This window comes from Oncorhynchus nerka, unplaced genomic scaffold, assembly GCF_034236695.1.
Source record: "Oncorhynchus nerka isolate Pitt River unplaced genomic scaffold, Oner_Uvic_2.0 unplaced_scaffold_38___fragment_2___debris, whole genome shotgun sequence".
NCBI classification, from domain to species: Eukaryota; Metazoa; Chordata; class Actinopteri; order Salmoniformes; family Salmonidae; genus Oncorhynchus; species Oncorhynchus nerka.
Window position 1 is genome coordinate 95,821 of NW_027040320.1, and position 24,666 is coordinate 120,486.

The window sequence follows — 24,666 nt, forward strand, 5'->3', positions numbered from 1 at the left end:
ATTCTAACACTCCCTTATTCTGTTGCATAAAACAACCATTTGATGCAATAACAACATTATAACATAATCTTGTAATTTCCACCATAAACCCCCTTTTTGAGAATTCTCTCAATTTAAAAGAAAGTTACAAGATTTAAGAACATTAACTCACATGTAGAAAATGCATACATTCTTCATAAAACAAGAAGCATAAAAGCAATAACTCATTGCATGGGTTCCTGCATGTGACCGGCTGCTATAGCACATGGCTCAGCCTCCTCCCAAAATACTTAGCACTGTCTCCCATTTCAACATCCAACACATATTCTAAGCATTCTAGCAATTTCTCTGGGGAGGTCATGATTCCCAAAGACATCGTAAATCCTCTAGAGGCTCATCCTCAGTAGAACACACACAGATGAGCATTCTAACACCCCCTTTTTCTGTTGCATAGAACAACCATTTGATGCAATAACAGCATTATAACATAATCTTGGTCAAAAGCGTAATAAAATAATAAATAGGGGGAGTGCCCACACAGACCAATGAAACGGACCAAATATGTCAATTAGAATGTAACAAACCATTTCATCATACGTCTTCAGAAAGCCAAAGACCAAAGCTCCCCATCTGTCCCTGCACCTCCCAGGATAAAGTCAGCAAGCGTTTGGTGTGATGATCTAGTGCAGCAAAGAACGATCGCTGCAGGTTCTGATTAGTTATGGGATGAAACTTTGCACATATCTGTAGATTTTTATTTATTTTTAAAGACACAAGATTTCTGTACCTAATGTGATTATACATTACCAGGATCTTACTGAATGACAATAACTCAATACCAAAGCAATACCTGTGACTCTAGAAATAGTGCCGGCCATCTATTCTCCACTGTCTGTATTTCAGGACTGCTGTTCAGAATCTCCTGTCTTCTCAGGGCAAATGCCTTTCCCATACAGCGATTGATTACAGCCAAGTCTTTGTGTGTCTTCTTCATCTCAAGAGCAACATCAATCCTTAGTTTTTCCAGATCTGCTTCAACTTTTGATTGAGGGAACTGTGAGAGGTTGACTGGGCCACAGTAAACAGTGCGTTTTAGTGGTGGTTCTGGATCTTTCCTTTTTATGGCACTTTTTTTCTCCAACCTAGGACTCCTTTCTCTGCTGTGATGACCCTCCCACTCTGTCTGCCGAATTCTTTCTCTTTGCTCTTGTTTTCCTTAATAGGATGTCGGTGGGCGGAGCCGGGAGGGCTGTCAGCGAAATGGGACACACCTGGGTTTGGGTGTGTCCCAAGATAAATGCACCTCTTCCCCATTCATTGAGGAGACTCTCTCCATGCAGCCACTGATCGATCTTGGTTGTGGCATTTTTGTTTGTTTGCGTTGGCACCTATCAACACCCCTCATTATCACATTTATGCACGCAACCACTCACTTACACTACTGACTACACACACCATTGTTAATTGTCTTTAGTTTACTTTAGTTAAAATATATTTTGTTATTCCTTATCTCCATGTTGTTTCCCTTTTTGTTACGAACTTTGAGCCGGTTCGTGACAAGTGGGGGCTCATCGGGGATCTTGAAGGTATTGTGTTTGGGAGAAAACGTGGAGTTAAACTCTGTAGGTGCTTTGTTTGCATTTTCTGTTACAGCTTGTTTGAGTTGTAATGTTTGGTGCCCAGTATTGGTTACCTTTGATCTATAGCCTTTTTCCCCTGTTAGGCTTAGCGACGTGTTTCATTTTTGGTTGGGCATGGTTATTTTGTTTATTTTTGTGTGGTGTCTGGACTGAGCTGTGGCCTCGGGGGCACATCTGTGGCTTGGGGGAATCTGCCAGCGTGCTGGGTGGTTTATTTCCTTGCCAGCGGGCCCACCGCAAATCTGCACAAAGTTACTGTAGGTTTTGGGGAAGTTCCATATATCTCATCTCTCTTCTGTGGTGCCCAGTGTGATTGTCACTTCTCTTGTGGTCCGGTCTGGTGTGTTCAGTAGAGGGGAAGAGCAAGATTTTTAGTTGTTGTATTTACCTCTGACTATGGCGTCTAATGTAGATGAGTTCATTCTCTTTCCATTAGAGGAACTGTTAGAATTATGTACTAAAGAACAGCTGTTGAAGTTTGCTGAACACTACAAGGTTTGAATTATTTTTGAACAGCTGAAAGAACTGCTTCTGTTACATCTAGAGCATAATCGTGAGAAACTGGAGCATGACGGTGTAAAATATGAAAAGGAATTGTAATTTAAACAGGATTTGTAGCGTGCTAAAATCAAAGCTGCGACAAGAGCGGCTGGAGCTGGTTAGGGAAGGAAAGCTCTCAGGGGAGAGTTTGCCCTGGGAAGGTGACCCAGATTTACCTAGGGGTCGGTCCTCTTTTGATCGTGCCCCGGACACATTTGATATTGTTGGGAACCTACGGTTGTTGCCTAAATTTAATGAGATGGACCCTGAGACATTCTTTTGTTATTTGTGTGTTGCTGACGCTAGGAGTTGGCCTGATTCTGACCGCACTTTAATGTTGCAGCGTGTGTTGACTGGTAAAGCACAGGAAGCATATTCAGCTCTTAGTATAGCTGACAGTGCCAGTTATGATAAGTTTAAAATGGCTGTGTTACAGATTTATGAATTGGTCCCTGAAGCGTATCGCCAATGGTTTAGAACTTTAAAAAAGAATAATAAACAGACTCATGTTTGCATGAGTTATCTTCACAGTTTAATCACTGGTGTTCCGCCTCTGCAGTTGTGAATTTCCAAAGGCTGTGTGATCTGATTATGCTAGAGCGATTTAAGGACACAATCCCTGATCATATAGCCACGTACATTAACGAACGAAAATTAAAGACTGTCGCTGAAGTTGCGGTTTTGGCGGACGAGTATGTTTTGACTCAAAAGTGTCTTTGCAGAGCCCCATTTTCGGAGAGAGTGGGGGCGTTAGGAGAGATTTGGGCCTCGCTCACCGAGATACTTTGGTTCACGGGCAGAGTTTTATTCAACTAGGGTTGAGCCTGACTCCCGTGGTAAAGCTGATTTTGGTCAAGAGTGTCACTACTGTCAAGGTTCGGGTCATTGGAAAAATGAATGTCCGGTTCTCAGGGCTAGGGGTAAATTCAGTACGTGCGCTTATGTTAAATCTAAGCCTACGGCGTTATTTGCACCTGTTCCACATCAGTTCACTCCTGACACATTGTCTCATGTCCAGGGGCATGTGAAAGTCCATATTGACCCAGACTATTTACCTTTCATTGCAGAGGGTTTTGTGTCTGTTAGGAAGTAAGAACCTATTGCCAGTGAAGATCCTGAGACACAGATGCCTCTCAATCGTTTGTGTTGGAGTCTGTGTTACCTTTCTATGCTGAGACTGATTCGGGGAATAGTGTTCTAATTAGGGGAATAGGTTTGAACACTGTCAGTTCTATTGCATAAACTGATGTTGGATTGTAGACTGGTGAAAGGTGAGGTTTTTGTGGGGGTGCGTCCTTCGTTGCCTATTGAGGGTATCGACGTTATCCTTGGAAATAACTTGGCTGGTGAGCATGTATGGCCTGTCATTTTTCCATCTCTCGTGGTTTCCGCTAAGCCGTCATTTGTAGGGATTCCTGAGAGTGTGCAGAGTTTCCCGAAGGTGTTCTCTGCGTGTGCAGTGACACGTTCTATGTGCAGTGACGCGTTCTATAAAGCCGTGGCGACCTGGTCACTGCGCTAATGAGAATGCCACAAAGAAATCTGTCACTACTTTCCTTGTTATCCCGTTATCTGTACCCCGCTCCAATCTAATCAAGGCGCAATGGGCTGACCCCACATTAGGCGTTTAGTCAGGTTGTTGTACCAGTTAAGCTTTGTGAGTTGGTGTTGACAACTTCCCACAATGACGTTGCTGGACATATGGGTGTGAGGAAAACCTACAATCGCATATTAAGGCATTTCTTTTGGCCTAGGGGGATGTTTCTGAGTTCATCAAAACGTGTCAAACCGGTCAATTAACTGGTCAACCTAATCAAGCTATTAAGCCGGTACCACTGTTTCCTATTCCTGTACTCAGCCAACCTTTTGAGTATCTGATTATTGACTGTTGGTCCTCTGCCTCGTTCTAAAAAGGGTAGTTCACTGTGTCAGATCACTTTCCTGCTGCCTATCCTCTCCGGTTTATCATCACTAAGTCTGTGCTAAAAGATTTGACTCAGTTTCTCTCACTGCTTGGAATCCCTAAGGTCATTCAGAGTGATCAAGGTTCTAATTTCACCTCTAATCTGTTTGGTCAGGTTCTCCAACAGCTCCATATTAAACACAATTTGTCTAGTGCCTATCACGTGCAAAGTCAAGGAGCGCTGGAACGTTTCCATCAAAAACTTAGGTCTTTGTTGAGAGCTTATTGTACTGAGATGAATAAGGATTGGGAGGAGGGGTTGCCTTGTTTACCGTTAGCCGCAAGGGAGGTTTCACAGGAGAGCACGGGTTTCAATCCAAATGACCTTGTGTTTGGACATAGGGTGCGTGGACTTCTATCTGTTCTCCAGGATGACTGGAAGTCTCCCGAGCCACCTCAGTCCCTGTTATCTTATATGTGTGATTTCCGGTGACGCCCGTATGCCGCTGGTGAAATGGCTAAAGAGAAGCTATCATCTTCACAGGAGAGGATGAAGGGCATATTTGATTGGCTATTTGATTGGCTAGGTTATTGCTCTGCTGCCAATTGTTGGTTCTCCTTTTCAAGCCAAGTTTCAAGGTCCATAAACGGTTGTGCACCTGTGCACTGAGCAAAACTATCTAGTTGCCACTCCAGGACGGAGAAAAGCAGACCAACTGTGCCATGTAAATTTATTAAAAACCTATTATGCACGTTCCTCTGAGGCTAAACAATGGAAGTCTACAGAGGACGTTAAACCTGTTCTTTTGGACGATACCGTTATTTCCCTGGGTTCTTGTCGGGCTAGGTCTGTGCATGAGGAGGAAGATGTTCCTGGTCCCAGCGATTACATACTGCAGGGTAGATTGAAAAATTCAGAGAAACTGGATATTTTAGGGCTGTCAGCGAAATGGGACACACCTGGGTTTGGGTGTGTCCCAGGATAAATGCACCTCTTCCCTATTCATTGAGGAGACTCTCTCCATGCATTCACTGATAGATTTTGGTTGTGGCATTTTTGTTTGTTTGCATTGGCACCTTTCAACACCCCTCATTATCACATTTATGCACGCAACCACTCACTTACACTACTGATTTACTGACTACACACACCATTGTTAATTGCCCTAGACAGTTGACCATTGGGGTCGGGGCTAATTGGGGAGGCCACCGCTCCACTGGGCATGGTGACGCGGGAGGATCACAAGGAGAAAACCTGTTTTTTCCTTATTGATTCTCCTGCGTTTCCCGTGGTGCTGGGTATACCCTGGTTGGCCTGTCATGACCCCACTGTTTCGTGGCAACAGAGGGCTCTCACGGGGTGGTCACGAGAGTGCTCGGGGAGGTGTTTAGGGGTTTCCATCGGTGCGACTACAGTGGAAAGTCCAGACCAGGTCTCCACCGTGCTCATCCCCCCTGCCGAGTTCACGTCCTAGACAGTCGACCATTGGCGTCGGGGCTAATTGGGGAGGCCACCGCTCCACTGGGCATGGTGACGCGGGAGGATCACAAGGAGAAAATCATTTTTTTCCTTATTGATTCTCCTGCGTTTCCCGTGGTGCTGACTCAATTACTACCCCATCGACGGGGGATTGTGTAATAAATCTCCTGGTAGACGCAGCACTTCCCGGGAGTCCCGTGTATTCCCTGTCACAAGAGGAGACGGCGGCTATGGAAAGATATGTCTTCCGAATCCCTGGAGCAGGGGTACATTCGGCCCTCCACTTCACCTGCCTCCTCAAGTTTCTTTTTTGTGTACTTAAAAGTGTGTAATTGTTTAGGTCAACTTACACATGTAAAGTTCACATGACTTCTCATCAGGTTTTGTGTCAGTACCACTTAAAGTGTTTGAGTGTGTGAAACGTTTGGGGATATTTAAATTCAGTCTACTCAATATATTTGTGCTAGTAAAGAATAAGGGTTTACAGTGTATAATGTCACCAAGTCAACTTTCACTTTCCTTTTGTTGGAGACTTTGAGTTGGCTCATTGAACCTCAGAGGCTCATGACTTGGAATACTTGGTGTTGCCATGACAAGCAGTCTGCTGCCTTTTTTATATCCAGAAAAAGATGTTTGAGTGTAATTATGGCAGGCATATTGGATTCCCAACATAATTGAATTGCACAAAAATAGTATTGAGTCCAGATCATAATAACAGACAAATCGGAATGTCTCTCATAAAACAGGTGATTAAACAGTAATTGAATGTTATTGTGGCAGCCATATTGGAGTTTCCTTTGCGGGGAGGGCTCTAACGTAATTGCAAGAGTGTGGGCTGAACAAATGAAATCCACAGATGAACCATTGACTGAAAAAAATTAGTTTTTAGCGTCTGAGCCTACTTGTTTTCCTTAGAGCCGATTAGATTACAATAGCCACAACATCAAAAACATGTGTAACTGTTTGTATTTTCGTCAGACAGGACCATACAGGAAATTTGACTTCTAAAGTGTTCTATTTATCAGCTTCCAAAACGTAAAACTTACATTCATTATAAATATTAATTGTAGATTTGTATGCCTATTGTATCTCTGTGTTTCCAGGTCTGTCCAAGATAAAATAAGATATCTTAATGCTATTTGTGTAAGTAGTGCATACGACTGACAACTTGTATTCCAAATTTGAGCAATATCAGAGCACATGATATTGGGTTGCATGAGTTATGTGCCCCATCACCACTCAAGCCAGGAATTATTCTGCACTTTTTGAGTTTAGGGGCAGGGGGTTGTCACAGTACCTATCAATTTAACCACTTTTGCGTAAAATATTTCTACACAACCATCCGTTTCATAAATGGGAGACAGTAGGGATGTGAAAAAAACGTTTGTATTGGGTAGGGTTATCTGAAAAAGATTGGGGGGCATTTTTTTTATATATATATATATATATTTTTTAAAGGGGTGGATCAGCTAAATATTGCAGAAATAAAGTAAAGGGGCTGAATAATTTTGCACGCCCAATTTTTCAGTTTTTGATTTGTTAAAAAAGTTTGAAATATCCAATAAATGTCGTTCCACTTCATGATTGTGTCCCACTTGTTGTTGATTCTTCACAAAAAATACAGTTTTATATCTTTATATTTGAAGCCTGAAATGTGGCAAAAGGTCGCAAAGTTCAAGGGGTCGAATACTTTCACAAGGCACTGTATATAGACATACATACTTTTTAAAAGAATATACCTTAATTATTATTCCCCGCAAACCCTACCACCGCTCCCCCAATTGGAGTAAACTAATAAACACTTGTCTTTTACCTTCAATTTATACATCTTAATACACATTTTACATTCACAGTCTATTTTACAATAGTTATTTTTTGTTTGTGTTTAGTCCTTCCTCTATTTCTGATGTCCATCCAGTTTGATTTCTATTTGTAACTGTGCTATTTCACAAAAGTTCTGAACATATATACATTTTACAGACCAGGTATGTTCTACGTGTTTTATCTTGCTATTAGTCCCACCCTTCAGCTCCATTCAACCTCTCCCATCTATCTCTCAACATCATCCATTTTGGATTTCTATTTGCCATATATTTTTCAACTGTGCTGTGATGCTTCACAAACGACTTGAACCTTTCTATGCTCATAGATTCTACAGATTGTAAATTAAAAATCAACATTTTTGCTTAAATAATTATATTATTGATTGATTGACTATGGCTTTTCAAATCACCCAGTATTGCTGTCTGCAGTGTTAGTTCTAGGCAAATGTTGCAATTCTTCAGCCATTCCTGGACCTGTGACCAAAAACGAGCTACATATGAACAATACCAAAATAAATGATCTAATGACTCTGCCTCCTCACAGCAGAATCTGCAGAGCTGGGAAGATTGTATCCCCCATATATATAACATTATATTAGTTGCAATAATTTTGCATAGAAATTTAAATTGAAAAATTAGAAGTTTTGCATCCGGCGTTGTTTTGCGTATCAATTCATAAACCATGTGCCATGGAATGGGTACATCGAAAATCTCTTCCCTACTATTTTGCAATTTATATGGCACGTTTGGTGTCCGTTTTTGGTCCTTAAATGAAATTGGTATATGTTTTTATTTATCACACTTTTCTTTAACCATTTACGTTCTTTAATACAAGGCCGACATACAAGTTCGTTACTTTTTTCCCCTTCTACTTGCCTCTTACATTTGTGGTAATGCTGCAATTAATTGGTTGTAATTTTGGGTAGAGCAGACATTTCCATATGTCTGTGTTAGCTGCATGTGGGACATAACTCCACCAGTCCTATTTATGATATCATTCACAAAAATTATACATTTTTTAAAAATTTCTTCGAAAAATACTGTTTTTTTAATCAATAAGTATTTTTGAATTTAACCACAATATTTGTTGTATTATTTGTTCTGTCTTTTCAGGTGAATTAAACTGAAATTACAACCAACTTTCTAAGGCTTGTTTTAAAAATAAAGATATATTGGAGATTATTTCCTTTTCAAACAATTGAAAGTGGGCCGTTGTAATCTGAATTAAGGGTTAAAGGCCCTTCTTGAACATAGGATGAGACATTCGTACCAATTTACTAGAGAACCAGTTTGGATTTAAGTATACCTTTTGTATGACTGATGCCTTTAGTGAGTAGTCTAATGCTTTAATATTTAATAATAATAATAATAATTTCTGCATATTCGTTATATAAATAGGCCCTTTTCATTTTATCTGGCTTGCCGTTCCAAATCAAATTATTTTATGTTCATATAATTTAAAAAGCAGGTCACTAGGTGTAGGCAAAACCATAAGCAAATAGCTCAACTGTGATATGACTAAAGAGTTAATCAGGGTGATTTTTCCACAAATAGACAGGTATTTTCCTATTCATGGTAGCAAGATCTTATCTATTTTTGCTAACTTTCTATTACAATTTATTGGAGTGAGAATTTCTTCCTTTTGGGATTTGTATACCGAGTATGTCCACTTCTCCATCAGACCATTTTATTGGTAAACTACATGGTAATGTAAATTTGCATTTTTTTAGTGATCCAATACGTAATATAGTACACTTATCATAATTTGGTTTTAATCCAGAGAGGATAGCAAAAGTATCTAGATCCTCTATGAGGCCGTGTAGTGACTCTAATTGTAATTTTAAAAGAAAACATGAATCATCAGCGTACATTGACACCTTAGTTTTTAAACCACGGATTTCTAATCCCTTAATTTTATTGTTTGATCTAATTTTAACAGCTAACATTTCGATGGCAATAATAAATAGATATGCCGATAGATTGTATTGGGTAGGGTTATCTGAAAAAGATTGGGGGCATTGCCACTTGCCCATTACATAACAAACACTGTTTGCAGAGAGAGAGAAAAACTGCCAGGAAATGTCGTAATGTCAGTAACCCACACACACATCAGCTAAATCATAAAAAATGTACCAGTTATTGGTGGGCAAGAATAATGGCTCAAACATCTATTTGGTCAAAGTTAAGTAGAAACAGAAATGTTGCATCTATCAGAAACCTACTTAGCCTATTGTTTTTCATTAGAGTCTCTCAGTTGAACTACTTCACACATTCATTTAATTTATCTAGCCACATGTTTCCCAAGTTCTCGTTTTTTTAAGATACCCACATGCCATCTTAAGCACTGACATGCATAGGTATAGACTTAACAGCAATAAATATAGAATTACACACAGTTAAGAGGAGTCTCATTAATTAGGTGGCAGAAGTAGGATTTAAGGGGAGTCTTGTATCTCGCTCCCAATTCTGCTAAGAACAAATAGAGGGAGGGAGGGTGAGCGTGTTGTCTGGCACCCGTCCCAATGTGGAGGGTCAAGGACAGTTTCGGTCAGGAAAATGCAACGATAAAAGCTTGAGCCTGGGTGAAGCAATTTCATTTGGATTTGAATCAGACTCACAATGAAGCGGGTCGAACTGGTGTTGCTGGCCGCTGTGGCTCTATCTCTCCCTCTGCTCTCCAATGGTGAAGTGCTGTGAGTACATCATAAAGAAGATAGTTTAACGTGGTACAACATTTGGTCCCACAATTGTAAAGGCAATACATCAGCCATCATTCCAAGAATTGTCATGGTAAACGTATCATAGAAACATTGATAAGTAGTACTTCTAAAAATGGTAGTAGTAATAGCTAGGTTTCCATCCAATTGGCGACATTGCGGATCTGTTACGGATAAAATTGACTAGTTGTGGATAAATATCTGCGTATAATGACGTAGTGCATTACAATTACGATAATAATAACAACAATAATGACGTAGTGCATTACACACAGAGGTTCAATGTGTTTCTATCGCATTTTCAATTTGCGTTAAATAGCAAATGTGCCTACCCTGGTCTTGGCAAATGCGCTCTAGCCAACCGCTCGCAGATACAGTGCGGGTAGGCTAGTCTAGTTGATGCGATTATTATGGATAAGAGCGAGAGAGAATATTTGTATTTGTCAAACGGCAGTCAAGCATCGATCATCATATCACCAGAATAAGACCCTCAATATTTATTGGAAAGAAGCATCAAGATCACTGTGCACTTTTAACCACCCTGTGAGGTTTATCATATTTTCATAATTTAATCTGTAGCCTAATAAACCGAATGGTTTACCAGATCGTAGTGGGAGGACCACACACTATATCACCGCGTGACTCACAAATGTAGCTCGATATTATGGTTATTATATCAATATTTGTGCATAAAGGACTTTCCACAGCAATTAATTTTACAGACACAAAAAGATGACATGTCAAACAAACAAATGATCTGTCTGCATTTATAAAATTGTACCGAAATTTATAGTTTCCATCACAACTGTCGTGAATTTTTTTTTTTTTGACGATGATTTTTACACTGTGGATGATACGTGGCTAGCGCCATACAATTTATTGTTTACCATTTGTAATCTGTGGTTAGGTTCTCTTTAAACAACCTCAACAAACATCAGCTTACTTTAGCCACCGTCTCGACCTCTGCTGTCTCCACCTCTGAATGATCGGCTATGAAAAGCCAACTGACATTTAGAATACTAGGGGGTAACTAGCCCCTCCTAAGAACAATGTCTAATTGTTGACAAGGTCATGCTTAGGCGAATAAACTATAAAGGGAAATAAATGGGTACAGTTTACATGTAAACTCCATTTAATACGTTTTATTTGGAAATTATTTAGTAAGTAATAATTCAAAGCTAAGTCTAGTTTGAATTATTTACATAAAATATGTGGGGGGGGGGGGAATGGTGTTGCACATGTCACTATTAATATCCACAGTATGAGGAGTTTTATTGTAAAGTGACTTTTTAATTCACCTGCACATGAATTTACTTTGTTATTTCTTTGTTTTGTTTTTTCCATACAATCCATTATTGTCACGTTCGATGTATGGAGGAGACCAAGGCGCAGCGTAAGATAAATACATACTTCTTTAATGAAGACGAAGAAACACTAGACAAACTTACAAAACAATAAACCAAACGTGATGCTATATAATATAAGTGCAGACACATAGGCAATAACCCACGAAATACACAAGTGCCTAAATATGGTTCCCAATCAGAGACAACGATAAAGGTGGGTGCTGTCGCTGGACGCTCTGGACTGGGTACTGTCGCCCGACGCTCTGGACTGCCGAGGCGCACTATAGGCCTGGTGCATGGTGCCCGCACTGGTGGTACCAGGCTGGGGACACGCAGCTCAGGGCGAGTGCGAGGAGCAGGGAGTACTGGACCCTGGAGACGCACTGGAGGCCTGGTGCATGGTACCGGCATTGGTGGTACCGGGCTGAGGACACGCACCTCGGGGCGAGTGCAGGGAGGAGGAACAGGGCGTACAGGGCTCTGGAGACGCACAGGAAGCCTGGTGCGTGGTATTGGCACTGGTGTTACTGGGCTGTGGACAAGCACCTCAGGGCGAGTGCGGGGAGCAGGCACAGGACATACTGGGCTGTGGAGGCGCACTGGAGGTCTGGAGTGTAGAGCTGACACAACCCGTCCTGGCTGGATGGTTATACTTGCCCTGCAAATGCAGGGCACTGGCACAGGACGCACAGAGCTGTGCAGACTCACAGTACGCAGAGCCGGCGCAGGATATCCTGGTCCATGGAGGTATACTGGAGACCAGGAGCGCTGAGCCGGCACCCTCCTTCCTGGTTGGATGCCCATTCTAGCCCGGCCAATGCGAGGAGCTGGAATAGAGCGCACTGGAGATGCGCACTGGAGACACACGGTGCCTGACCAGTAACACGCTCCCCACGGTAAGCACGAGGAGTTGGCTCAGGTCTCCTACATGACTCAACCAATCTCCTCCTGTGCCTCCCCCCAAAAAATGATTGGGGCTTCCGGGCTTCCGTGCTAGTCCCCTGCCATTACCTCCTCCCAGGTCCAGTATGTCCTCCACTCCTCTTTCTCCCAAGTCCACGATGTCCACTCCTCTTTTTCACGCTGCTTGGTCCTTATATGGTGGGTTATTCTGTCACGTTCGATGTATGGAGGAGACCAAGGCGCAGAGTAAGATGAATACATACTTCTTTAATGAAGACAAAGAAACACTAAACAAACTTACAAAACAATAAACCGAACGTGACGCTATATAATACACTGCTCAAAAAATAAAGGGAACACTAAAATAACACATCCTAGATCTGAATGAATGAAATATTCTTATTAAATACTTTTTTTCTTTACATAGTTGAATGTGCTGACAACAAAATCACGCACAAATTATCAATGGAAATCAAATTTATCAACCCATGGAGGTCTGGATTTGGACTCAAAATTAAAGTGGAAAACCACACTACAGGCTGATCCAACTTTGATGTAATGTCCTTAAAACAAGTCAAAATGAGGCTCAGTAGTGTGTGTGGCCTCCACGTGCCTGTATGACCTCCCTACAACGCCTGGGCATGCTCCTGATGAGGTGGCAGATGGTCTCCTGAGGGATCTCCTCCCAGACCTGGACTAAAGCATCCGCCAACTCCTGGACAGTCTGTGGTGCAACGTGGCGTTGGTGGATGGAGCGAGACATAATGTCCCAGATGTGCTCAATTGGATTCAGGTCTGGGGAACAGGCGGGCCAGTCCATAGCATCAATGCCTTCCTCTTGCAGGAACTGCTGACACACTCCAGCCACATGAGGTCTAGCATTGTCTTGCATTAGGAGGCACCCAGGGCCAACCGCACCAGCATATGGTCTCTCAAGGGGTCTGAGGATCTAATCTCGGTACCTAATGGCAGTCAGGCTACCTCTGGCGAGCACATGGAGGGCTGTGCGGCCCCCCAAAGAAATGCCACCCCACACCATGACTGACCCACCGCCAAACCGGTCATGCTGGAGGATGTTTCAGGCAGCAGAACGTTCCCCACGGAGTCTCCAGACTCTGTCACGTCTGTCACATGTGCTCAGTGTGAACCTGCTTTCATCTGTGAAGAGCACAGGGCGCCAGTGGCGAATTTGCCAATCTTGGTGTTCTCTGGCAAATGCCAAACGTCCTGCACGGAGTTGGGCTGTAAGCACAACCCCCACCTGTGGATGTCGGGCCCTCATACCACCCTCATGGCGTCTGTTTCTGACCGTTTGAGCAGACACATGCACATTTGTGGCCTGCTGGAGGTCATTTTGCAGGGCTCTGGCAGTGCTCCTCCTGCTCCTCCTTGCACAAAGGTGGAGGTAGCGGTCCTGCTGCTGGGTTGTTGCCCTCCTACGGCCTCCTCCAAGTCTCCTGATGTACTGGCCTGTCTCCTGGTAGCGCCTCCATGCTCTGGACACTACGCTGAAAGACACAGCAAACCTTCTTGCCACAGCTCGCATTGATGTGCCATCCTGGATTTGCTGCACTACCTGAGCCACTTGTGTGGGCTGTAGACTCCATCTTATGCTACCACTAGAGTGAAAGCACCGCCAGCATTCAAAAGTGACCAAAACATCAGCCAGGAAGCATTGGAACTGAGAAGTGGTCACCCCCTGCAGAACCACTCCTTTATTGGGGGTGTCTTGCTAATTGCCTATAATTTCCACCTGTTGTCTATTCCATTTGCACAACAGCATGTGAAATTTATTGTCAATCAGTGTTGCTTATTAAGTGGACAGTTTGATTTCACAGAAGTGTGATTGACTTGGAGTACATTGTGTTGTTTAAGTGTTCCCTTTATTTTTTTGAGCAGTGTATAAGTGCAGACACAAGCAACTAATACATAGACAATAACACACAAAATACCCAAGGAATATGGCTGCCTAAATATGGTTCCCAATCAGATACAACGATAAACAGCTGCCTCTAATTGAGAACCAATCTAGGCAACCATAGACATACATAACACCTAGATTAGTTAACACCCATAGACATACAAAACCCCTAGACAGGAACAAAAACACATACATCGCCCATGTCACACCCTGACCTAACCAAAATAATAAAGAAAACAAAGATACTAAGGTCAGGGCGTGACAATTATGTACAATTGCACGGAATATTATTTGAATAATGCAAGATTTTAAATCCCAGCAGTCAATAAAATTACATTTAGGAGCAAAAGGTTTTCAACAGTTGTTTTTAATAAATCCTGTTAGGGCTAGGCAGAATACTGCCCCCTTTGGATGAATAGTGTGCCCATAGTAAACTGAAAGAAAATCTTTCCAAAATTGCTAATATATGCATATAATAATTATTATTGGATAGAAAACACTCTAAAGCTTCTAAAAACCGAACTGAATTATGTCTGTAAGTATAGCAGAACTCACAGAGCAGGCAATCTCCCAAACTATTTTTGGAGTACTGAAAGTTGGGGCAACTTTGACGTCATCGCCCCCACCCTTCCCAACCAGCTATGGATCTGGAGACACTTTCTATGTCTTCCACTAGATGTCCTCATTCAGTACAGCGTTTAATTGTGCAAATCCCGCAAGTTTTGACCCTTTGGTAGGCAAAAGAGTGAGTGTCGCAAGAAAATACATGGTGACTAGAGCGCGCTTTTGGAACAGACCTTCCTTTGTTCCAGAATGCCTGAGAAGAAGCAAGATTGTCCGGTAGATTTGAGAATTGTTTTGTACGTTTAGAACATCCTAAAGCTTGATTCTGCACTTAGTTTGACCAGTTTAGTCGACATATAATATGTCATTTTGATGTTTTGATGCGCAACTGTTCGGGACCAGAAGTAATTTTGGATGCATTTCAGCTGGAACTCGTAGCATATGCTACTATAAAGGCACACGAAATGAAACCAAACGTTATATTAGGTAAGTATGACTCCTTCCACTACATTCTGATCGAAGACCATCAAAGGTAAGGGAATATTTATGTTGTAATTTTGTATTTCTGTTGACTCCAACATAGCGGAGAAATATTGCTTACGTCTGAGCGCCGTCTCAGATTATTACATAGTGAACTAATTCTGTAACGTTAAAAATAAATGTGGCACAGCGGTTGCATTAAGAAGCAGTGTATCTTTCTAACTATATGTAGAACATGTATATTTAGTCAAAGTTTATGATGTTTATTTCTGTTATCTGGCGGTGCTATCTATAATTTCTCCGGACATTTTTGTGCATTTTCTGAACATGGCGTCAATGTAAACGGAGATTTATGGATATAAATAGCATATTATTGAAAAAACCATAAATGTACTGTGTAACATGTCCTATTACTGTCATATGATGAAGATTTTCAAAAGGTTAGTGAATTATTTTTCTTTTAATCCTGCGTTTGTGATTGCATCTTTTGTTCGACAAAATGGCTGTATATCGTTTGTGTCTTTGGTGGTGGTTTGACATAAATATGTGCTATGTTTTCGCCGTAAAACATTTTAGAAATCTGACACGCTGGCTAGATGAACAAGGTGTTTATCTTTCATTTGAGCTATTGGACTTGTTAATGTGTGGAGGTTAAATATTTCTAAGAATATTTTTGCACGTTAACAGGTTCATATATATATTTTTTAAATATAATATTGGAATAGGAATATAACTAATAACATTGGAATATAACATTTAATAACAATAACTTAACTAATTAACAAATCCCTTCAGTGTAACATAGATATCTTATGCTCTGTTATTGCACAATTCTAATTTGTACATAAGCCTACTAGAACCTTGTTCAGGGGTAATACATTTCTAACACACAATGATGGTCTCTGCAATTTACAGAATTTTGCTATACTTTATGAATGGCGTGAGAAATGGGAACTAAAAAAGGATTATTATGCAGCTCCAAAAACAGCATGTTTCTGCAGACAGATGCCCAATAAACACATATGCAGACAGATGCAAGTACACACACACTGATCAGATGTCAGTCATTCCGTAACAAAAAGGTGTAGGCCGGGATTGAGTGCACTAGACAGTCAACAATATGCCTTTTAAAGGCATTTTCCCCAACATTCACTGAGATCACATTCATGGTAAATGCTGCTCATGTCAGCTCAACTGTAAATTACCTTTAAAGTCTGTTATTGTGTGCTGTGCTATGATGTGCCTTGAATTAAATCCCGGCCTTAGTCAAGTACAAATCAATCTTCCACCCTCCATATTTTTCATCTTCCTTTCTCCTCTCTTAACCACTGCAGGTATGTCATGTCTGCTCCCAACCCTCTACGGGTGGGTAGCATGGAGAGGGTCTTTGTTGAAGCTCAAGATTACTCAGGGGATGATTTCAATGTCAAAATCACGGTGAAGAACTTCCCTGCAAAAGATAAACAGCTCCCATCTACAAGTGTGTCCCTGAATTTAGTTAACAAATACCAGGCACTTATTGACGTTAACGTAAGTCTTTATATATGTTTCCTTACAGAAATGACATGTACAGTGGCTTCAGAAAGTATTCACACCCCTTGCCATTTTCCACATTTTGTGGTGCTACAGAGTGAATTAAAATTGATAATATTTAGATTTTTGTCACTGGCCTACACACAATACCCCATAATGTCAAAGTGTATTTTTTTATTTTTTATGTGACAAATTCAAAACTGAAAAGCTGAAATGTCCTGAGTCAATAAGTATTCAATTCCTTTGTTATGGCAAGCCTATATAAGTTCAGGAGTAAATGTGCTTAACTACTCACATAATTCATTGTATGCACTCACTCAAACACAGATTCAACCACAAAGACCAATGAGGGTTTCCAATGCCTCGGAAAGAAGCAGACATTGAATGTCCCTTTGAGCATGGTGAAGTTACTACTTACACTTTGGATGGTCTATCAATACACCCAGTCACTAAAAAGATACAGGCGTCCTTTGTAACATAGTTGCCGAAGAGGAAGGAAAACGCTCAGTGATTTCACCAGGAGGCCAATGGTGACTTTAAAAAAGAGTTTAATGGCTGTGATAGGAGAAAACTGAGGATGCATCAACAACATTGTAGTTCATCCACAATACTAACCTAATTGACAGAGTGAAAGAAGAAAGCCTGGACAAAATAAAAAATATTCCAAAACATGCATCTTGTTTTCAACAAGGCACTAAAGTAAAACTGCAAAATAATGTGGCATAGCAATCAAATCAAATGTAATTTTATTGGTCACATACACATATTTACCAGATGTTATTGCAGGCGTAGTGAAATGCTTGTGTTTATAGCTCCAACAGTGCAGTAATATATTTTTTAAACAATACACACCATGCACACAAATCTAAAAGTAAAATAATGGAATAAAGAAATATAGATATTAGGACGTGCAATGTCGGAGGGGCATGGACTAAAATACAGTAGAATAGAATACAGTTTATACATATGAGATGAGAAAAGCAAAAATATGTAAATATTATTAAAGTGACTAGTGTTCCATTATTGAAGTGGCCAGTGATTTCAAGTCTATGTATATAGGGCAGCAGCCTCTAAGGTGTCCTGAATACAAAGTGTTGTGTTTGGTGCAAATCCAATACAACACATTACCGAGTACCACTCCATATTTTCAATTATAGTGGTGGCTGCATCATGTTATGGGTATGCTTGTAATCATTAAGGACTGGGGAGTTTTTCAGGATAAAACAATTTATGAAATGGAGCTAAGCACAGGCAAAATCCTAGAGGAAAACATGGTTCAGCCTGCTTTCCACCAGACACTGGGAGACAAATTCACCTTTCAGCAGGAAAATAACCTGAAGCACAAGGCCAAATATACACTGGAGTTGAGTACAGTACCAGGAAGACTGTGAATGTTCCTGAGTGGCCGTTACAGTTTTGACTTAAATCTACTTGAAAATACTTGTCTAGCAATGATCAACAACCAATTTGACAGAGCTTGAAGAATTTTGAAAATTATAATGGGCAAATGTCGCACAATCCAGGTGTGGAAAGCTCTTAGAGACTTACCCAGAAAGACTTACAGCTGTAATCGTTGCCAAATGTGCTTCTGAAAAGTATTGACTCAAGATTGTGAATACTTGTGTAAATGAGATATTTCTGCATTTAATTTTCAATACATTTGCAAAAATGTCTAAAAACATTTTTTCAATTTGTCATAATGGGGTACTGTGTGTAGATGGGTGATGTTTTTTTTTTTGTTAACTTTTTTTCTTCTCAAACTTGTCAGATCTTGGATGGACCTGGCTTCTTTGATGAGGACTACACAGTGAACCAGTATGTGTACCTGCAAGCTGAGTTCCCAGGCCACCTTCTTGAAAAAGTAGTCCTGGTCTCCTTTCAAACCGGCTACATATTTGTACAAACGGACAAAACCATTTACACGCCAGAAAGTAAAGGTATGGCTAAGCCCACTGACCCAAAGCCTTCGAATTAACATTGCTCAGCAATCACCTCTGCTCAGGGGTGGACTGGAACCAGAAATCGACTCTATTATTTCCAACGAACCGGACCATTTTTTAAACTTGAGGCCACCACCATGTTTTTTCTTGGGGCCCCAAATATTAGCCAGATAAAAAAAACTAGTTAGACAGGCCCAATGGGCTAAAAATGGACCGGCCCATCTGTCATTTGCCTGAAATGCCAGACGGCCAGTCTACCCCTGTGATTCAGTTTGATTAATTTGGGGTCAGATCGAAAGTCACATGAAACATTAATGGACATTTATCTTCTTTAAAAAAAAAATATTTAACCTTTATTTAACCAACCAGGTAGACTAGTTGAGAACAAGTTCTCATTTGCAACTGCGATCTGGCCAAGATAAAGCAAAGCAGTTCGACACATACAACAACACAGAGTTACACATGGAATAAACAAACATACAATCAATAATACAGTAGAAAAATCTATATACAGCATGTGCAAATGAGGTATCTAGCTAGCTGGGAGATGAACATTGGGGTGATTGTGACCCAGAGTCAAAATCGTGTTGCTCTCATTTATCCACAGATAAAAGTTACACTATATAAACCTAACATCTTAAACTGCATTCTTAGTGTATTACAGAGTCTTTGCCTTAAACTCCGGTCTAGAGGCTGTATCAGATATCATCAATGTGGAAATTATGGTAAGTTGTCCTCATAAAAAATGAAACTGCATTGAGAATGCTTCCTTAGTCATGGTTGATGCATATGGCCAGATGACAAAATAGTTATTTTCTGGCATTACTAATGTTTACTACTGTCAATCTTGAGTAGCAACAGATTCATTATCTGTGATCTGTCCATGTATTCTTTCACATATCATGTACAGTTAAAGTCTGAAGTTTACATACACCTTAGCCAAATACATTTAAACTCAGTTTTTCACAATTCCTGTAAAAATTCCCTGTCTTAGGTCAGTTAGGATCACCACTTTATTTTAAGAATGTGAAATGTCCAAATAATAGTAGAGAGAATGAATCATTTCAGCTTTTATTTCTTTCATCACATTCCCAGTGGGTCAGAAGTTTACGTACACTCAATTAGTATTTCGTAGCATTGCCTTTAAATTGTTTAACTTGGGTCAAAGATTTTGGGTAGCCTTCCACAATAAGTTGGGTGAATTTTGGCCCATTCTTCCTGACAGAGCTGGTGTAACTGAGTCAGGTTTATTGGCCTCCTTGCTCACACACGCTTTTTAAGTTCTGCCAACAAATTATCTATAGGATTGAAGTCAGGGCTTTGTGATGGCCACTCCAATACCTTGACTTTGTTGTCCTTAAGCCATTTTGCCACAACTTTGGAAGTATGCTTGGGGTCATTGTCCATTTGGAAGACCCATTTGCCACCAACTTTAACTTTCTGACTGAAGTCTTGAGACGTTGCTTCAATATGGGGAGGCAGCGTAGCCTAGTGGTTAGAGCGTTGGACTAGTAACCGCAAGGTTGCAATATCGAATCCCTGAGCTGACAAGGAACATAAATCTGTCGTTCTGCCCCTGAACAAGGCAGTTAACCCACTATTCCTCGGCCGTCATTAAAAATTAGAATTTGTTCTTAACTGACTTGCCTAGTAAAATTAATAAAAAATATGTCCACATAATTTTCCTACCTCTATTTTGTGACGTTTTTTATTCTTTATATTTATATTTTACCTTTACTTAACTAGGCAAGTCAGTTAAGAACAAATTCTTATTTTCAATGACGGCCTAGGAACAGTGGGTTAACTGCATTGTTCAGGGGCAGAACGACAGATATTTACCATGTCTGCTCGGGGATTCAATCTTGCAACCTTTCGGTTACTAGTACAACACTCTAACCACTAGGCTAACCACTCTAACCACTAAGTGCACCGGTCTCTCCTGCAGCAAAGCACCCCGACTACATGATGCTGCCACCCCCGTGCTTCACGGTTGGGATGGTATTCTTCGATTTGCAAGCCTCCCCCTTTTTCCTCCAAACATAACGATGATCATTATGGCCAAACAGTTCTATTTTTGTTTCATCAGACCAGAGGACATTTCTCCAAAAAGTATGATCTTTGTCCCCATGTGCAGTTGCAAACCGTAGTCTGGCTTTTTTATGGTGGTTTTGCTGAGCGGCCTTTCAGGTTAGTCGATATAGGACTCGTTTTACTGTGGATATAACAAAGCAACGTCTGTACCTGTTTCCTCCAGCAGCTTCACAAGGTCCTTTGCTGTTGTTCTGGGAATGATTTGCACTTTTTGCAATAAAGTATGTTCATCTCTCTGTGACAGAACGTGTATTTTTTCTGAGCGGTATGACGGCTGCATGGTTCTAAGGTGTTTATACTTGCATACTATTGTTTGAACGTGGTACCTTCAGACATTTTGAAATTGCTCCCAAGGATGAACCAGACTTGTGGAGGTCTACAATTTCTTTCTGAGGTCTTGGCTGATTTCTTTTGATTTTCTCATGATGTCAAGCAAAGAGGCACTGAGTTTGAAGGCAGGCCTTGAAATACATCCACAGGTACACCTCCAATTGACTCAAATTATGTCTACTTGCCTATCAGAAGCTTCTAAAGACATTACATAATTTTCTGGAATTTTCCAAGCTGTTTAAAGGTACAGTCAACTTAGTGTATGTAAACTTCTGACCCACTGGAATTGTGATACATTGAATTATAATTTAAATTATCTGTAGTCTGTAAACATAGTCGGTAAAAATGACTTGAGTGATGCACAAAGTAGATGTCCTATCCGACTTTCCAAACCTATAGTTTGTTAACAAGAAATTTGTAGAGTGGTTGAAAAACGAGTTTTAATTACTCCAACCTTAGTGTATGTAAACTTCTGACTGTATATTGTTTACTTATAGAATCCTGATGGAATCACCTTAAAGCAGGACAATTACAAACCAACGAATGGAGTAATATCTGGACACTTCCCTATCCCAGAGATCACCAGGTTTGTTTTTGTTATTCAATCATCCTAACACACATATCATGAAAACGTTTGCCTGTGAACTCTTCTGCTCTCATTCTCTCTTAATATAGAAATGGAAACTGGAAAGTGGTGTCCAACTTCAAGAATAACCCACATAAGAACTTCACTGCAGATTTTGAGGTGAAAGAATATGGTAAGAAGGGTTTTCATTTGGGTAGCCGTTTATTAAAGGACAATTCCGCCACTTTCAACCTCATATTCATTATCTCCGGAACCATACTGTACCAGTCTACATATGTGAAAATGGCACATTTCTATAATCTGTGGTTAACAAAACAAGATGTTTTAATCTCTAATGATGCCATTATGTAGAACATTTTAGTTTCTATATTTTTTTCAATAAAATCTAGAAATGTACCATTTTCAATTTAAAAAAAAAGTGGTGGTGGAATTGTGTGGACAAGTGGCTTTTATACAGGTAACAAGTTGAAACAGGTGCAGTTAATACAGGTAATGAGTGGAGAACAGGAGGGATTCTTAAAGAAAACCTAACAGGTCTGTTGAGAGCCGGAATTCTTACTGGTTGGTAGGTGATCAAATACTTATGTCATGCAATAAAATGCAAATTAATTACTTAAAAATTATACAATGTGATTTTCTGGATCTTTGTTTTAGATTCTGTCTCACAAAGTTGAAATGTACCTATGATAAAAATTACAGACCTCTACATGCTTTGTAAGTAGGAAAACCTGCAAAAACGGCTGTGTATCAAGTACTTGTTCTCCCCACTGTACCTGCTGGAGCGCGTGCTAAGGTTGGGTGTTGTTATTGTGACCAGTGAGCTTAGATAAGGTGGAGCTTTACCAGCAAAGACTTATAGATGACCTGGAGCCAGTAGGTCTGGTGGCGAATATGTAGCGAGGGCCACCCGACGAGAGCATACAGGTCACAGTGGTGGGTGGTATATGGGGCTTTGGTGACAAAACAGATGGCACTGTGATAGACTGCATCCAGTTTGCTGATTAGAGTGTTGGAGGCTATTCTTTAAAAGACATCGCCGAAGTTGAGGATCGGTAGGATAGTCAGTTTTACGAGGGTATGTTTGGCAGCGTGAGTGAAGGAGGCATTTTTGCGAAATAGGAAGCAGATTCTAGATTTCATTTTGGATTGGAGATGCTTAATGTGAGTCTGGAAGGAGAGTTTACAGTCTAGCCAGACACCTAGGTATTGTAGTTGGCCACATATTCTAAGCCAGAACCGTCCAGAGTAGTGATGCTAGTCGGGCGGGCAGGTGCGGGCAGCGATCGGTTGAAAAGCATGCATTTAGTTTTACTAGCGTTTAAGAGCAGTTGGAGGCCACGGAATTGGAGTGTTGTATGGCATTGAAGCACGTTTGGAGGTTTGTTATTAACACAGTGTCCAAAGAAGGGCCAGATGTATACAGAATGATGTCGTCTGCGTAGAGGTGGATCAAGGAATCACCTGCAGCAACAGCGACGTCGTTGATTTATAGAGAGAAAAGAGTCGGCCCGAGAATTGAACCCTGTGGTTTAGTACCTTGAGTGTGGCTGAGGTGCATCCGTGAACAGCTCGGAAACCGGATTGCACAGTGGAGAAAGTACGGTGGGATTCGAAATGATCAGTAATTTGTTGGTTAACTTGGCTTTCGAAGACTTTAGAAAAGCAGGGCAGGATGGATATAGGTCTGTAACAGTTTTGGTCTAGAGTGTCACCCCCTTTGAAGAGGGGGATGACTGAGGCAGCTTTCCAATCTTTAGGAATCTTGGACGATACGAAAGAGAGGTTGAACAGACTAAAAATAAATTAGCTAATCTATGGATTTCACATGACTGGGAATGCAGATATGAATCTGTTGGTCACAGATACCTTAAAAAAGGTAGGGGTGTGGATTAGAAAATCGGTCAGTGTCTGGTGTGACCAACATTTGCCTCATGCAGATAGAGTTGATCAGGCTGTTGATCATGACCTGTGGATTGTTGTCCCACTCCTCTTCAACGGCTATGCGAAGTACCTGGATATTGGCGGGAACTAGAACACGATGTCATACACGTCGATCCAAAGCATTCCAAACGTGCTCAATGGGTGACATGTCTGGGGAGTATGCAGGCCATGGAAGAACTGGCACATTTTCATCTTCCAGGAATTGTGTAAAGACACTTGTGACATGGGGCCGTGCATTATCATGCTGAAACATGAGCTGATGGCGGCGGATGAATGGCACAACAATGGGCCTCAGGATCTCGTCACGGTATCTCTGTGCATTTAAATTGCCATCGCTAAGATGCAATTGCGTTCGTTGTCCGTAGCTTATGTCTGCCCATACCATAACCCCACCGCCAACATGGGGCACTTTGTTCACAACGTTGACATCAGCATTCCGCTCGCCCACGTGACGCCATACACACTGTCTGCCATCTACCCAGTACAGTTGAATCGAGCATTTGCCCACTGAAGTCGGTTATGACGCCAAACTGCAATCAGGTTAGTACCCTGGTGAGGATTAGAACGCAGATGATTTTCCCTGAGACGGTTTCTGACAGTTTGTGCAGAAATTCTTCAGCAAACCCCCAGTTTCATCTCTCATTCTTACAGTGCAACGCTCCCTCAAAACTTGAGACATCTGTGAAATCTGTGCACATTTTAGAGTTACCTTTTATTGTCCCCAATACAAGCTTCTTGATGTGCCACACCTGTCAGTTGGATGCATTATCTTGGCAAAGGAGAAAAATACTCACTAATAGGGATGTAAACACATTTTTGCACCAAATTTTTGAGAAGTACCCTTTGTGTGTTTACAAAATGTTGAGGATCTTTTAGTTCAGCTCATGAAACATGAGACCAACACTTTACATGTTGCATTTATATTTTTGTTTACTACATGAATTCTTCC

The 24,666-nt window shown here is 40.9% G+C and overlaps 1 protein-coding gene across 1 annotated transcript in view; it reads left to right on the plus strand.

Moving 5' to 3' along the window:
• Nucleotides 1-9,951: 9,951 nt before the first annotated feature.
• LOC115142627 (complement C3-like) overlaps nt 9,952-24,666 on the plus strand; it is a 53,565-nt gene continuing 38,850 nt past the window's right edge. The window contains exons 1-6 of the mRNA XM_029682223.2: nt 9,952-10,058; nt 16,631-16,826; nt 18,598-18,766; nt 19,424-19,494; nt 21,688-21,776; nt 21,866-21,948. Coding sequence (XP_029538083.1) covers nt 9,985-10,058; nt 16,631-16,826; nt 18,598-18,766; nt 19,424-19,494; nt 21,688-21,776; nt 21,866-21,948 — 682 coding nt within the window. The 5' untranslated portion in view covers nt 9,952-9,984. The remainder of the gene's footprint in view (nt 10,059-16,630; nt 16,827-18,597; nt 18,767-19,423; nt 19,495-21,687; nt 21,777-21,865; nt 21,949-24,666) is intronic.